At 42.0% G+C, this 16,442-nt stretch overlaps 1 protein-coding gene across 6 annotated transcripts in view; it reads right to left on the bottom strand.

Annotated features, from left to right (window-relative positions):
* Positions 1-16,442, bottom strand: part of PIKFYVE (phosphoinositide kinase, FYVE-type zinc finger containing) — a 121,726-nt gene that overhangs the window by 31,666 nt on the left and 73,618 nt on the right. For 5 of the 6 annotated variants that reach the window (XM_053282805.1, XM_053282804.1, XM_053282803.1 and 2 more), the window contains 8 exons: positions 15,224-15,331; positions 13,143-13,283; positions 12,278-12,404; positions 8,395-9,563; positions 7,156-7,256; positions 5,759-5,830; positions 4,276-4,447; positions 2,778-2,956 (listed from right to left, as the gene is read on the bottom strand). In XM_053282805.1, coding sequence (XP_053138780.1) covers positions 2,778-2,956; positions 4,276-4,447; positions 5,759-5,830; positions 7,156-7,256; positions 8,395-9,563; positions 12,278-12,404; positions 13,143-13,283; positions 15,224-15,331 — 2,069 coding nt within the window. Of the gene's footprint in view, positions 1-2,777; positions 2,957-4,275; positions 4,448-5,758; positions 5,831-7,155; positions 7,257-8,390; positions 9,564-12,277; positions 12,405-13,142; positions 13,284-15,223; positions 15,332-16,442 lie in introns of those variants that run through there. The other variant, XR_008312919.1, reaches the window with a different exon arrangement.

The following is a 16,442-nucleotide window of genomic DNA, read 5'->3' as shown; positions in this document are numbered from 1 at the left end:
TTCAGAAGCGTTCTTTTTTGGATATTTCAGACGAGTGTATTTAACACATAGTTTAGTAAACCAATCTAATTCTTAAGGCCTGGCAATCTGGCTATAATATACTAAAATACAATATTCAGAGAATAAGCCACAGCAGTCTCAAACAGTAAGCTAAGGTAATGTCTCTCTGGCAACTTTTAAAAAGTCTGCAAAGACACATCTGTTCACCCAGGCTTTTAATTAAATATTGTTTTAAAATTTTAAATGGTTGTAATGTTTTAACCTTTTCTGTTATTTATTTTGTTTTGTAAGTTTGGGGCAGTATAAATATATGTTAAATAAACCAAACCAAAAACCAAACCCCAAACAATAAATAATGAAATTTAAAATCTTACTACATTTACTGGTGTTTGATCCTGCAATTACCAGCACAACTACATTAACTCTGAAATGGCCTATTCCTGAAAAGTTCGGCACTAGGATCTGGTGTGAGATGTCAGAGCTGTAGAACTATTAGGGAACAGTGACCACAGTGTGATCCAATTCAGGACAAAATTGTTAAACATAAGGAAGAAAAGGCCTTTCTGAAAGAGAACCAGCATGGCTTCTGCAAGGGCAAGTCTTGCCTCACTAACCTTTTGGAGTTCTTCGAGAGTGTCAACAGGCATGTGGAGAAAAGGTCATCCAGTTGACTTAGTATACTTGGACTTCCAAAAGCTTTTGACAAAGTTAGGAACATAGGAAGCTGCCAAATATTATAACAGACCATTGGTCCATCTAGCTCAGTATTTTCTACACAGACTGGCACTGCCTTCTCCAAGGTTATAGGCATGTGACTCTGAGAGCGGAGCGACAGAGCGTTTTGTGAACACACTGACTTGATGCTGCCACCCAGGACAAAACTCTTTCCGCTCACTGATTATAAAAATTAGAGGGAACTTGGATAGTTTTCCAAGTAAGAAATGAGGTCCCCCAGGGATCTGTACTAGGACCAGTGCTCAAACTTAATCATAAATGATCTAGAAGCAGGGGTAAGCAGCCAAATTTGCAGATGACACCAAATAATTTAGGGTAGTGAAATCCCAAACAGATTGTGAGAAGCTCCAAAAGGATCTCTCCAAACTGGTTGAGTGGGCAACAAAATGTGGTTCAGTTCAAGCAAATGTAAAGTGATGTATATATATTGGGGCAAAAAAAACCCAGCTTCACATATATACTGATGGGTAGGTGTGCACAGAACTGTTCTTGGTGCTTCAGTTCTAATTCAAACCAAAACACCAGTCCATGAGCCAGTTCATTAGAACCGGCCAGCGGTTTGTTTCATGCAGTTGAAACGGTCCAAGAGGCTTTGCTTGTAAAGGAGGATCTGATGAGAATCCCCCTTTAAAAGCAAAGGGAATTCCTATCTTTAAAGGGGTTCAAGGGGCGTGGTAGTGAGAGGATAGCATACCTTACGATTTGTGTGGTCACACAAATGTCCTCAGTGCATGCTCAGGGGGTCACACAAACAGCTTATGCTGCTGTGAGGGAACACAGGCAGGGCCTAAAGGGGCTGCCACTGAGGAGCCACCTCCACTCCACTGCCAGTAAGGCGCCCTCTCCCCCCACCCCGCCTTTTGAATCCCTTTAGTTTTAGGAATCTCCTTTGCTTGTAAAGAGGAATCCTTATTGGATTCCTCTTTATAAATATAACCCCTCGGGACCAGGTAGGACCGAGACCAGTTCAAACCCTGACCAGTTCAAACCCTGACCAGCCCCCTTTTGGGGGGGGCAATTCTTTTTGAGCTTGAACTGGTCAAACTGGGCTGGTTCAAATTGACCTGGTTAGATTAGAACTGGTTCTGCACATCCCTACTAAAGGGGTCTGGGCTGTCAGTGACTGACCAAGACTGATCTTGGGGTCATGGTGGACAGCTCGTTAAAGGTTTCAACTCAGTGTGCAGCAGCTGTGAAAAAGGCAAATTCCATGCTAGGGATTATAAAGAAGGGGGATAAAAATAAGAATGCTAATATTATAATGCTCTTATACAAATCTATGGTGCGGCCACATTTGGAATACTGAGTACAGTTCTGGTCACCGTATCTTAAGAAGGACATTGTAGAACAGGAAAAGGTGCAGAAGAGGGTAAACCAAGATGATCAAGGGCTGGAGCACCTTCCTTATGAGGCAAGGCTACAGTATCTTGCACTCTTTAGTATTGAAAAGAAGCAACTATGGGGAGAAATGATAGAGGTGTATACAAATTATGCATGGAGTAGAGAGAGTGGACAGAGGGTAATTCTTCTCCCTCTTTCACAACACTAAAACCAGGGGTCATCTCATGAAAATGAATGCCAGGGAATTTAGCACCAACAAAAGGTAGTACAGTACTTTTCCACACCACACATAATTAATCTATGGAATTCTTTGCCATGGGATGTGGTGATGGCCACTAGCTTGGATGGCTTTAAAAGGGGCTTAGACAAATTCATGGAGGACAGGTCTATCAATGGTTACTAGTCTGGTGGCTACAGGCCATCTCCAGCCTCAGAGGCAAGATGCTACTAAATACCAGTTGCAGGGGAGGAATAGCAAAAGAGAGGGCATGCCCTCACCTCTTGCCTGTGGACTTCTCAGATGCATCTGGTGGACCACTGTGTGAAACAGGATGCTGGACTAGATAGGTCTTGGGTCTGATACAGCAGGGCTGTTCTTATGTTCTTATCTTTTTTACTGAACATTGCACCACTGTTACCTCTTGATTTTGTAACACGATGTTTTAAATCTTTAAGAATAAAAACAGTCTTTGAATTCTTACCTAAATGATGCCACCATCTGATTATAGGAAAAATACTGGTGGTAGTCATGATGTATAGAGTGACCACATGGCTCCGCATTGGCTCTTCGGGTGTACTGGTGCCCATAGAAACGGAGTTCAAGGTATTTGGCAAATGACATAGACCACGAGTCATTGGAAAGTGGGACAACTGGCGTTACCTGAAAAAGTTCAAATGATTTTATCTGAGAATCAATGACGCAAGCCGAAATCCACCTGAGCTAATATGTTGCCTAACTTAATCTAGTGCTTCTGCAATTCTTGGGTATGGCCAGGAATTTGAAGAATGCAAGTGCCTGGCTTTTATTTACTTTGGCAAAAGTCAACAGCACATGGAGAGAGGCACACCACCAAACAACAATCTCATTGGCACAGAGAAAGCAAATGAAATTGCCCAACTATGGGAAGTCTGACTTCATGGAAGTGCATAACGGGTACCCAGATACTGTTGGACTACAAATCCCATCATCCAATTAGTAGATTATATAGCATGCTTTCTCCCTGTGTGGAAGCACTGCTATATAATAATGCTATAACGCAGTCTGATGACAGCAAGCTGTATTCCTTGGAGAATTGGTGCAGAATAATGGTTAAGAATAAGCTCAGAACTAAGTTGTCCAAATCTCACCCTCAGACATAGCCTCACTGGACAGTCTATCACCAAGTCCCAGTTCTCCACCTGAAACATGGAAATACTGATCTGCTTTACAGGCTGTTTTGAACTGAGACGTGATGTAATTATTATTATTATTATTATTATTATTATTATTATTATTATTAATCGTGCTGTATAAAAACACAAATCACCATCTTCAGGCATGCCAATTTCATTAAGGGTCAGGAGGCGGAATTTTTCTACAATAAAACTGAAATTGTTTCAAGCATGTCATACATTTTAAATGGTTTTTGACAATGACGATAAAATTGTGTTTAAATGGTGGCTGTATTTTGAGACAACATTGACTCCAAACATTATGGCCGAATAAGGATGCAGTCCTGACTACTTATGATGAAGCATTAGGATTCCACTAGGGAGATTTGCACCAGAGAGGGGAGGAGAAATAGCACATTCTCAGGGCCGACTCTCCATTTATAAACTATGGTTTGCAGGGAGAAAGTGTTACCTGTGCACCAGATCAAGAGAACATAGGCTTATAAAAATAGATATTGTGTATGTGTGTATAAAGTTTTTGACAATGAAATTGAGACTCGGCAGATGACACTAATTTTTTAATGTATTAAGCCCTCTCAGAATACAATACAATTCTGCCCTTCACAAATTACATTTCAGAAGAATTACAAAGGCAAACCCTAATGACAGTCTTGTGCATTCATAGAAGGGGTTCTGCTTCCTCCCACCCCAATTCTTTTGCTGTGATTTCTGCCTCTCTTTTGCTTTTTGCAGTGCACCCAAGGTCCAGTTCACGTTTCAATAGCCTTGAGAACCAACTTCAAAAAAAGATTGAGGATCTATTATTACCTGCTTGCACATTCTACACCAGGAGTAAGTAAGGATCGTGTGCTGATAGCCAGGCACTGGGGAGTCCAGTTCCTTCAGTATGATCTGTACACAGCCTTGCCCATGAACAAAGCGGCGGATGTGGTGTACCATGGGCGTTTCACAGAACATGCTGGGGCACTGGTAGGAAGGCCTTCAAACAATAAAGTGTAATGGTGAGGAAAGCATTATTAATTTAATTTATATACCACCTGATGACTTCAAAGACTCTAGGCCAGGCATCCCCAAACTGCGGCCCTCCAGATGTTGCTGAACTACAACTTCCAGCATAGCCAGCCACAAAAAATTGTGTCTAGGGATGCTGGGAGTTGTAGTTCAGAAACATCTGGAGGGCCGCAGTTTGTGGATGCCTGCTCTAGGTGGTTCACAAAAAAACCATCTTCTACTTCTTGATAGTCTTGTGCTCTATAACATTCCCTCCTCTAAATTTTATTGTTAAATTCGGTTTACAAGACAATTAACATAACTATAAAAACTGTGCAATAAAAATTACATTTGAATATTAAAAATTCAAATCTAATTAAAAGTTTTGAAGCCATGTACAATATACTTAATGCTATGCCTTGAAGGAAGGAAACAAATTATTTACCTTGATATTATACTGACACCTCATTCGTTGCCGCTGCACTAAGCACGGTCGCCCCTGGCTACTTCTCACCTAGATGACTGCAACGCCTCCTTGCTGCCCCCATTACCCCTTTCCAGGCAGCAATCACCACCTCTGCAATGCTTATCTTGTTCTTCCCTACTGTTACCCTTTAAGTATTTATACACCACATATTCTGCCACATTCACATGGCACCTGGTATGGCTTACAAGAAAAACCAACATTGCCAAAATAAAACAACAGCCGGGGCGTAGCAAGGTTGGAGTGGGCCCAGAGTGCACGACTGGGGAAGTCAGTCATGTGACTTGCCTCGGGGGGGGCCAAGGCAGTGGGCCCCCAGACAACTGTATCTCCTTGCCCTATTATAGTTACGCCCCTAATAACAGCTCTACAACCAACAGCAACATAGCAGTCAGCTAAAAATGCCATGGTCAAAAACTATGCAGACATTAAACGCACCTTCCCCTCTCCAGATCTTATTCCTTATCAGCCTCTTAGTCCATCTATTCCAAACCATCTACTGTGATTAGCAGCAACTCTGTCATCTCAGGCAGAGCCCAGGTCTGCTACCAGAGACTAAATTCTGGATCGTCTGCAGCAAAGCACATGTTCTGCCATTGAGCTTTGGACCATCTCAGGGTCTGAATGGGAGATAACCTAGAGTCCCACAGTAAGTAGCTTTCACCTTCTAAGGGATGAGTGAAATAAGTGCAATAAAATAATAACAATATCTGTAGAAACAAACCACTATTGCAACCAAGTGAACGACAATATTGGAACAAATTGATAAAAATGCAGTGTTCTTGTACTCCTACAGGGCAAGGCAAAAATTCTCACCTGAAACAATATCTTTCTAGGAACACACCCAAAGTGAGGTCATTCTTCCCATAGAACTCCATTACCACCATCCTAAAGTGAATGAGAACAAAACAATGGTCTTTGAAGAGTGTGAGGAGAATTGTGGAACATTTTCCTAGAGCATTCCAGAGGCCCTGCAGCCTGCATTTCCCCCAAATTTCAGATAAAATGGCACAGCAGGGAAATGACTTGCCTAGGGAGCAAGAGGTTGCCGGTTCAAATCCCCACGGGTATGTTTCCCAGAATATGGGAAACACCTATATTGGGCAGCAGCGATATAGGAAGGTGCTGAAAGGCATTATCTCAAACTGTGCGGGAGGAGGCAATGGTAAACCCCTCCTGTATTCTACCAAAGAAAACCACAAGGTTCTGTGGTCGCCAGGAGTTGACACCAACTTGAGGCCACAACTTTACTTTTACTTTAGAGAGAAGGGCACAGATTCTGTCAAAACCATTAAAAATCGAGTTTGGATGCATTGCCACTGTTATTGTCTTTAATCATCAGCATCAACTATTGTACTTCTGTAACCCCTTCAAAGTTGTGTTGAGGAAAAGCAATATGGCGATTCCGTTCACCTATGAACATATGAAAGATGTAGCGTTTGAAAAGAACATTCTACCCAACTTATGGAAGGCACAAGTAATATGTTACAGCTGGGCACACCTGTGTTGCATCTTCTACTATAAACCGGATCAGATGAAATGGTAAACTACCACTAGTACAGAGCAAACCCTTTCAGTAGAGGTGCTTCCAAAGGTAGATCAAACTGAATGCTAGCCAAAGAGCTGGAGCATATGCCATATGTAACAAAAGGATATATTCAAACCTTACAAGGAACACAATTTTAGAAAGCTAAGCAACTCAAACAAACATGTAATCTGTGAATGGTTGCCATTACACTTTTGATTTGTAAGGAGATTAACAGAATTTGCAGCATCCATCACTTCACTACACCGCAAAGCTTTGCAGAGGATCGAGTCTTTTGTCAGACTTTTCAGAAGGAAGGAATGTAACTGCCTCGTTGCTATCTTAAGCATTGGGCTGGGGAAGCAAGTTTCTCTCCACAGATCCTGGGATGGGAATACCCCACCCTAGGAGATACTGCGGCCCCACTGCAAATCTTGTCCTCCCATATTCTTCCTAAATGGAAAGGAAATGCAAGCGAGTTCTGAGATGTCTAGATCCCTGCACGGGAGTCTCCTGATCCCAGACTGGAGAACAGATGCAAAGTCTCCGTCCCCTCCCAGCCGCCACGGCTCATGAGTCATGCACCAGGCACAAACTAGATCGCTCCAACTTAGCCTCTACACAGAAAACAAGGCCACAGAAATATTGAGGACACACATTCAGGGGCAAGAAAGAATTAGTTTCACACCATGGGCTAACGCAGGCACTTGGAGCATTGCTGGATTGGGCTGAAGAGCTGCTGAACAAAACACTGAGCCTCTGATGGTTTGCAGGGCTAAGGCAGTCCACCTGGTGAGAGACATCCCAAGAAAGAGTTAACACACCATTCCCAATTGTGCAGTGTAATATTTCAGGAAGGCAGAGAACTAATTCACTCACAGCAACTAAAAAATGGAATTTAAATTTCTTTGCACAGTTGTCCAAGCCATACAACTTTTACCAACAGGTCTTAGGAAAACAGGGAACAATTTCTATAATAGACTAGACAAAATGTTTAAGGAACATGAAGCACAAAATGCATTTTTAAATCAGTGTGTAGTCATAGTCTCACACACACACACACACACACACACACACACACACACACACACAGTCTCTCCCCTTCTTTCTGTTCTCTCCCATGTCAATCACTGCAAGGTCATTTATACAGATATCTATGACACCACCTTTTGGTTTCAAAGGCACATATTTTTGTTTATCTCCTTACATTCTGGAACTGTACTCATACACTGAAAAAAGGCTTTGCTGTAATAATAATAATAATAATAATAATAATAATAATAATTCGATTTCTATACCGCCCTTCCAAAAATGGCTCAGGGCGGTTTACAAAGAGAAATAAATCACTGTAGCTCAGTGATTCTGAAATTGTGGGGTGTCCTCACCCCTAAAGTGGACATGCAAGACACCTAGAGATGGGGACAAAAGTCAGAGAAACGTTCCATCCCAGCAACAAAATACTTAGTGTTGCAGCCACCAAACATGCTATGCTAACCATATAAACTGGAGAAAAGGAGCACCCCTCTGGAAGCTTCAGGACAGAGCAATTCCTTCCTCTTTTGCTGCCTCCTCTGCCTGGCGGGTTTGAGCAAGAAGCTGGAGATGTTCCATTCAACTCTTCTTCTAGTGCTAGTATGGGGTTCACATCATACTCCATTTTCCAGATCCTTATACACACAGCAGCAGGCAACACACGTACAGTTCTGTGAGAGGATTTTGTGCACTTGCCTCCCAAAGTGGCTGCTGGCAGAATAGGGCAATGTAAAAGATAAAGGAGGCCCAGTTTCAAGAAGTTTTGAAATCTGTAGTTTGACCAGAGTCTAAAATGCAGGTCTATTTTCCTTTACATCTCTAGAAAACAAGCCTTCTCCCCACTCCAATCCCAGAAGCAGCAAAATAAAGAAAATATGCTTCAGTACTCACTTACTTTACGAGACCATAGAGATTCATTTTGAATAACTCCCCTCTCGTCATCTTCACTCCTGGCTCCAATTTTCACAGAGGTCTCTTTACACTGTGCAAATGGGTCTGCATTTTTCTGCATAATCCTTCCTCCTCTGGCTCGGAAGTCGGCCAGCATTCTGGCCAAACCTTGGCTACTGTTCAGATGCTCAGCAATTCTGGTACCAACAAGCTCATGGGAAGGTAAGATTTGGACAGGCTTGGCTTGAATGTTGCCATTCATTCCTTGTAATCCTGACAGATCCCTTAACAATTGTTTCTTCCTTCTGCTGTCCAGTTCCTTGTATTCCTTGCTGAGGAGCGGAGACACATAGATCTGCTCCAAAAAATACTCCCTGGTGGGACATCTCATGCCTCTCTCTGTTAACAGAAAAGGCTCACTGAATAAGATTACAGGGGAAATGCAGAGAATAACATTCTTCAGCTCTTGCTTAAATGCTAAAGAGAAGGTTTTGAGGCGGTCTTCCAAGGAGGTCACTTCCTCTGTAACATACAATCCAGTGTCATCTTGCAATGGGTCCCTAAACACCCGAGTCTGAATTTTGGGAGCCTGGAAGTCCTCCAAGTCCCTCAGATTCTCCAGCTGCTCACTATCCAAAATCCCCAGGTGTTGGTCAGTCAGCTGGGGGGGTAACAGTGGTTCTGGCACCAATGTTGGAGCAATGAAGGGGGTTCCATATGAAGAATCCACTGGGAGGCGTTCTTGTCTTTTCTGAGGTGGAGCTTCTAGTAGCTCACAGATGTCCTGGCCATCATCTTCTCTCAAAGTTCGTTGGTCCAGCAAGCTGATCTCATCTGAATACATTGATTCTGAGATAACAGGCAGCTTGTCAGAGGCTGCATCGGCATCTTTTACTACTAGGCCACTTTCTCTATTCAGATCTTGCTGACCATTTTCTTCTCCTTGTGCTTCAGGAAGAGAAGAAGCGGAGCCATTTTTGACCAACATTGGGGGCATAGCAAACTCATCCATAAGGAAGGAGATCTCCAACTGGGAATGGTAAGCCACACAGATCATAAAAATAAGAATTTCTTTCACTCGAGCCAACTCATATTCACCAGCACCTCGCAGCTTGATGGTGCAACCCAGGTGCTGTGGGGTGCCTTCAAAAAACATTAACGTTTTTGTTTCCTCTGAAAAAATAAAGAGAATATTGCTAAAGAGAATAATGCTTACCTCTTTTATTAAACCTTGCTTCCCACAAAACAGGACAGACCTAGCTTTGCAAGCTTCCACATACATCCCAACATCATAAGTGGGTTCAAAATTAAACTGGGCTCAGAATGTAGGCTAGGCTTTCCCCCACTCAACCCCCAGAAGTCTTGTTAGGTTACATAAGTTTCCATCCTGACTTTCAAGCCATAAAGATCCCCAAGGCTGCCTTCATAAAGCACTAATGAATTATGGTGTTCAAAACATTAAGGTAATCCAAATGAAATGTGCAGTGAAACCCAAACACAAAACTTTAAAAAAGCACAGAGATTTGGCTACAGTGTCACTAACTAGCCTACTCGCTCAAAAGCTTTGAGGAATAAAGGTGTGTTTTTGAGCCTCCTACAAAAAAGCAGAAAAACAGCTTGGCAAGCTGCCTTCAATCAAAACCTTTTGACGTATAAACAGCCCATTTCGAGTGTCTCGAGCTCAAAACAAAAACACCTGTTTCAAGCTCGGAAGAAAACCCTGTTTCAATTTGAAATGTTTCAAGGGCTGTTTTGGAGGCCTGTTTTCTTCTTGGTGATTGATTTTCTGGCAAAACGGGGGGGGGGGGGGAGAAATCCCACCGTGACTACGGCAAACATATATAAGGATAGTATAAAGCAGCCAAACAGTGAAGATGTGTATAAACAAACAATGGACCAGTGGTTAAATCATCTCTGATTGCTAACACTGATGAACAATAAATCATTAAACCAAACACAACACTTCAACATGAAACAAGAATCATGATATGTACAATGATACTCAAGCCTATACACGATACAAAAATAGAAACACAAATACTTTTTGCTGCCATTTTGGCAAGAAGAATGAAGGTTATATTGAGGCATTTTATTCATGAAGATCAAGCTGGATTTTTGCCAAAGAGACAATTGAGAGATAATGTCAGAACAGTCTTGAATGTACTGGAGTACTATGAAAAACATAATGATAAACAGATGGCAATGATTTTTCTGGATGCAGAGAAAGCTTTTGACAATATTTCGTGGCAATTTTTGTGGAGATTACTAGAGTTAATGACTGCTGGCAACAATTTTATTAGGGCAATTAAGACAATTTATTCGGAGCAATATGCTAAGATCATTGTAAATGGGGAATTATCAGACAACTGTGTGATACAAAAAGGGACTAGACAAGGATGTCCACTTTCCCCATTGCTTTTTATATTGGTTCTAGAAGTGCTTTGTAGAACTATTAGAGAAGATGATAAATTACATAAAGATTTTTTGAACCACTATGTGAGAAGGAATTTAATGAGGGTGTGGTTAAAATACAAAAATTGGTTTGAACCTAAAACTCCGTTATGGGTATCTCCGATTGAAGCCTTATCAGGTAAAGAAGTAAATATGCAAATGTGTTGGGGTACCTATAGGGATTTGTTACATTTTCAGGAAAAGGATTTTAAGTTAAAAAGCTTAACTGAAATACAAGATTTGGTTAGAGATTGGTTTCAGTATTATCAGTTAAATGAGATGTATAAAAAAGACCTCAAAGTCGGATTTGAGGACCAGACTTCAAATTTTGAGAAGAAATTATGTCAAAATGATGAAAAATTAGTTTCTAAAATGTATAAACTGTTGCTTTTGGAGGAGACAAGAGAGGAAGTGGTTAAAACGACTATGATAAAGTGGGCTCAAGATGTGGGGCGCAATATAGAAATGGCAGCCTGGGAAAAGTTATGGAAAAATGATTTAAAATTTACTGCATGTTATGCTATAAAAGAAAACTATTATAAAATTATGTATAGATGGTATCTGACACCAAAAAAATTGGCATTAATGTATAAAAATGTTTCAAACAAATGCTGGAAGTTTGGACATTTTGAAGGCACATTCTTTCATGTGTGGTGGACCTGTGGGAAGGCTAAAGCCTATTGGGATATGATATATAATGAATTAAAGAAAATATTTAAAATGACATTTCCTAAGAAGCCAGAATCCTTCCTGCTGGGAGTTAACACAAGGTGCAATCTCTACAACTAATTTAACATTTTTTATGTATACCTCTACGGCAGCTAGAATTATATATGCACAGAAATGGAAGACTAGTGAACTGCCTTCAAAAGAAGACTGGATGATAAAAATTTTGGAATATGCGGAGATGGCAAAACTTACAGCACTATTAAGAGATCAAAACTTGGAATGTTTTAAAGAAGATTGGAGACCATTTTTGCTGTATCTAAAGAATTATTTTCCTACTATGGACTTGACAGCAGGGTTTGAAACTTAGTAAAAATCGCAGGTTGGTTAGATTAATTATGTTTGTAAGTGTTTGAATTTACGTTTTGAATTATTATTATAGCAAGGGTAAATTTTATAGTTGATGATTCACAAAGAAATATGAGCGGGAAGTCCACCTTGTGTGTGTGTGTGTGTGTGTATTTGTAATGAATGATAATATTACGGTTGTTAAAATTAATAAAAATTGAATTTGAAAAAAAAAAAAAGAAACATTTCTAAGTTTGTTCTGTTGAAACAGCTGGGTCGGCCGCTGTTTCAATGAAACATTTCAGCCGTCTGAATTTTGTTTTGAGAGCAAACAAAAATCCGTTTCATTCACATCCCTACTTTAAAGAAGCCACACACATATATTATAAAAGACCTCCCAGATAAAGATAGGTTCTACTCACCATTTGGCAATTGGAACACTTGAATGTAGAATTTATGGCAGGTTCCCAGGTGTGGCTTGGTCAGCAACTGATCCATAGACATAACTAAATCTCCCTGAGTCATCCGACTTACCCTTTCCAAGACTTGCTGCAAGACAACATGGATAAACTCAAACATGCTTTGCATGTTACATCTCACTTGGGCAATTCTTGCTTTGGTTTCAGTCTTGCACCATAGTCTCAGGAAACACAGGCAACATTCAGATTATGTTAGTCATGGTTGAGTTCCATTGAAATTAATGGGACACGTTGGTCATGACAAACTTTTCTTATTGATTTCCAGTGGTGCTTAGTCATGGCAGTCTGGCTGCCTAGTAATGCACAATTAGACAATTAGTACGTTTTCCTAAAGTTAAGTTGCTGTGGTTCAGTATTTTCCACAACATTTGAGATGTTTTGGCAAAAAATGAGAGATGCAAGTACTTGTTCATTGGTGGAATAAGGAGAGGTTGCGTGCGAGAGAGACTGAATGCTATGCAGTGCATAAACTGTGCCCCAGTGTTGTGTTCAAGTCACCCTTAGGATTTCAAAATCTTTTACAAAAATAATGCTTAGATCTCAGTAAATCAAGAGCTAAAAAAATGCTTGCTAAACTGATATTCAGAAACCAGTATCTGTGCCACATTCATCACACAGGGTCCCATGGTTCACCCTAACCATAATCAATGCAGTGGATAAACAATTGCCTGTAATCCATTTGTCCCTCTGAGAATTTATTCCATTGCATTTAATCATATTTAAAGTGCAACACCACTAGCCTTTCCCAATCATAAAGAAATACTTCAAAGTAACACATCACTATTTCTTTTTTAATTCTAGCACTTACCGGCTTAACATTAATGACCAAAGCAATGCCATGTTCCAGCAGCATGTCCTGGGCAATACGGGACACCGTTTTTTCAACCAGGACTAGAGTAGGTCTGACATCCACTATCCGCTGAACGTAGTTCTTCAAAAACTCTCTTTCCTAATACAACAGAAGTAGGAAACATGATCAGACAAGTGCTATAAGATACAGCAGTACAGAAGGACTGTGCTGATACAAAGTAGCAAACCAATCATGCTTATTAGAAAGTAATTTTTACTGAAATCAACAGGATCGTCCCAAGTAAATGTGCATGGGATTAGGAAACCATAGTTTGGATACCATCAGAACGTACCCAGCCTAACAGGGTTCAATAGTGCTCACAGCGGCCAATGAAGATGTAATATTCCTAGTCTCCAAGGAGATAAGCATGCTGCCAGCCTACATACTCCTCCCCCTCCTCTGTGTCAATTTCAACCCACAGCCCCTTCCCTTTCTGGAGCTAGTTATGGTGCAGCATTGCATCTGTTCCACTCTTAAAGCCACCATTATCTTTAACCAGAGTTTGATAATCTACTTCTGGTTAGAAGCTAACAAATAGAGTGGTGCAAACTAACATTGGGCTCATATCATTCCCCAGATTTAGCTATGTCGGTGTTAACACAATTGAACATTGGGTGTGGCAGCAAGAGGAAGGAGAAAGACCAGCAATTGTATACCAAGAGATTTACATGGCTCTTTTGAGATCACCAACATTAGTGAAAGCTACTTCATGTCACTGGGCTGTCTTCCACACTACCATGTGAAATACTGATAAATGCATGATCTAAGTGAATTAGGCCAAACACGGGGCTCTTCATACCATATTAACAAGCAGCCGTCACCAAAACTTCGCTTCACTTATAAAAAATTAATGCAGAGACTTCTTACTTTAGAGACTCAGTTCTAAAGAAAAGCAATCTTTGGAACAAGGTCCACAAGCCTTGGAAACCATGCGTATCCACAAGATTTGTTTTCGGGAGGGAGGGGGGCTGCACTAAGTGGTTACCTGGGAGTACACCCCATTGGACTGGCTCAATCTGAGGGGACACAACTAGGGATGTGCATGCAACAGGCTCTCTTCGAGTCGATGGTGGGGCATGAGTGGCTTTAAGGACAGGGGAGGGTGCATCCCCCCCGCCCCCACTGCCATACTTCCCCTTCAAGCGCTCTGTGTATAAATAGTTCAGCAGGGCAACAGCGTACCTCCTTGCCACCCCGTCATTTTCCTGACCAGAAGTGCTGTCTGTGCATGCGTGTGTCATGGGTGCATGCGTCGCATGCACACATGACGTGCGCCCACCCACCCATGATGTGTGCACAGCACTTCCGGTCAGGAAAACAACAGGGCAGCAAGAAGGTACACTGCTGCCCCACCAAACTATTAATACACAGAGCGCCAGAGGGGGAAGGCGGCAGAGGTGGTGGTAAGTGCACCCTCCCGTCCTTAAAGCCTCCCCTGCCCCCGCATTCGAACCAGTTCAAAAGCGGGGGTTCCGAACCTGTCCGGCATTCCAAGAATAAAACTCCAAACGGGTTCATGCACATCCCTAAACACAACTGCTCCCTCTTCCCTCCTCCTTCCAAACACCCATGCCATGAGCACTAGCAGAAGCATTAGGAAATAGTATTGGAAACAACTGCAAGAACACCGTGATCATAAGAGTGCAAGCCAATCCATTAGACCCTGATGTGACACTACAAAATAAAACAAGTAGTTTTGGTAAGTACTAATCTGCCTACTTTCCTTTCACTATTCCTACAACTGGACTAAATTTGGTCCAAATCAGTTAGGCAGTTCATATGTTAGCCCAATTGTGCCTCAAACATTCACACGTGTGACATCTTGAATTGGGGTGGATAACGTAATCACAAACTAAGCCCTTGAGTTGTCCCTATGTGTCCCTACTGCTGTAGCAAATTTGGTTCATATTGGTCCAGGCATTGCGAAATTGATGGGAGACGGGGGACAACACACACACACATACACAGAATGCCAGGTGATCTCACAAAACTTACTTTCCTTAAGGAAAGTAAGCTTAAGAAAAGGAAGTTATCCCAACCTGAAGGACAATGGGATCAATGCATGTAAACTTCGTTTCTTCTCGATAGAGGTACTCAATGGAACACTTCAGCAGAAGAATTTTGGGGTTTTTAATACAGGAGTTCATCTAGAAAGAGACAAAATTGTTAGACATACTCCTTTGCAAATTTTCATCAAAAGAATAGATAAAAGCCTTTTCTTTTAGTGTGCATATTCTCTCTCTCTCTCACACACACACACACACCCCTTATGTAACACTCAAAAGGAAGTGAGGAAAATTGGCCAGAGTTTCCATTTATATTGATCAAGACTAAGCATTCATCCCATAATCCCTATAGCCAGTGGACACACGGACACACACACAAACACAAAACAAGATCTGCCCCTGGGGTACAAATGGCCACAAGGTCGAACAGGTCACTTGTTTCAAATATCTGGGAGTGGTCCTTCATGCCTCTGGCTAAAGAAAAGTCCACTGCAACCATGTCGCCCTCACTGTTCAGAGGAGCTCCACCGCCATTCTAAAATTCCTACAGACTAGAGGAGGCCAATACGTATCAGTAGCGCTCAAATTATAGGAGGCCAAGATGTTGATGCACCTCCTCTATGGTGCCCAATCAGGGCCCCCCCTACAATCTTGCCCCATTGGAGTGGGTTCAGTCCAAATTTCTAAGAGCGGCCCTCCAAGTGCCTCACTGTGTCTCAAATGCTGCACTATGTTTGGAAACGGGCATGATAAAGGTTGAGGCCAGAGTGTGGCTGTCCATGCTTAACCTTCGGCTTAAATTATCCCTCCACCCTCGGGGCTTAGCCCTTCTAGCCCTACAAGACAATTTTCAGTCTTCCTGGGAAAGGGCTGTGTGGTCTAAATTGTCGCTCCTGGACTTTTTCCCACCCCCCAACTTGCTATAGACTGTGGCCAGGCGAAAACAGTCATCAAACCGAGGATAATGGACACTGAGCGCCTGACTGACCTAGGCAGGGTTCCATCCTTCCTGTCCTCGGAAAGGCTCAAACATTCTGCCTCCCCCGCGGCGTACCTGTCACAGCTAGAAATCCCAAACCACAGAAGGGCTTATACCCTCGCATGCTGTCATGCCCTTCCCTCCGCTGTATTGGAAGGCAAATACAAAAAGATCCTGGTTGCAGAGATACTTTGTCCCTGTGACACGGGGGAGGTAGAAGCCATAGAACATGTACTCCTCTTTTGCCCCCTTTAGAGACATTTGGGCCAAGCT

The sequence above is a fragment of the Hemicordylus capensis genome, chromosome 1 (genome assembly GCF_027244095.1).
Source record: "Hemicordylus capensis ecotype Gifberg chromosome 1, rHemCap1.1.pri, whole genome shotgun sequence".
NCBI classification, from domain to species: Eukaryota; Metazoa; Chordata; class Lepidosauria; order Squamata; family Cordylidae; genus Hemicordylus; species Hemicordylus capensis.
Note: the sequence above shows the minus strand (reverse complement) of the source record. Positions and strands in the feature narration are given on the sequence as shown.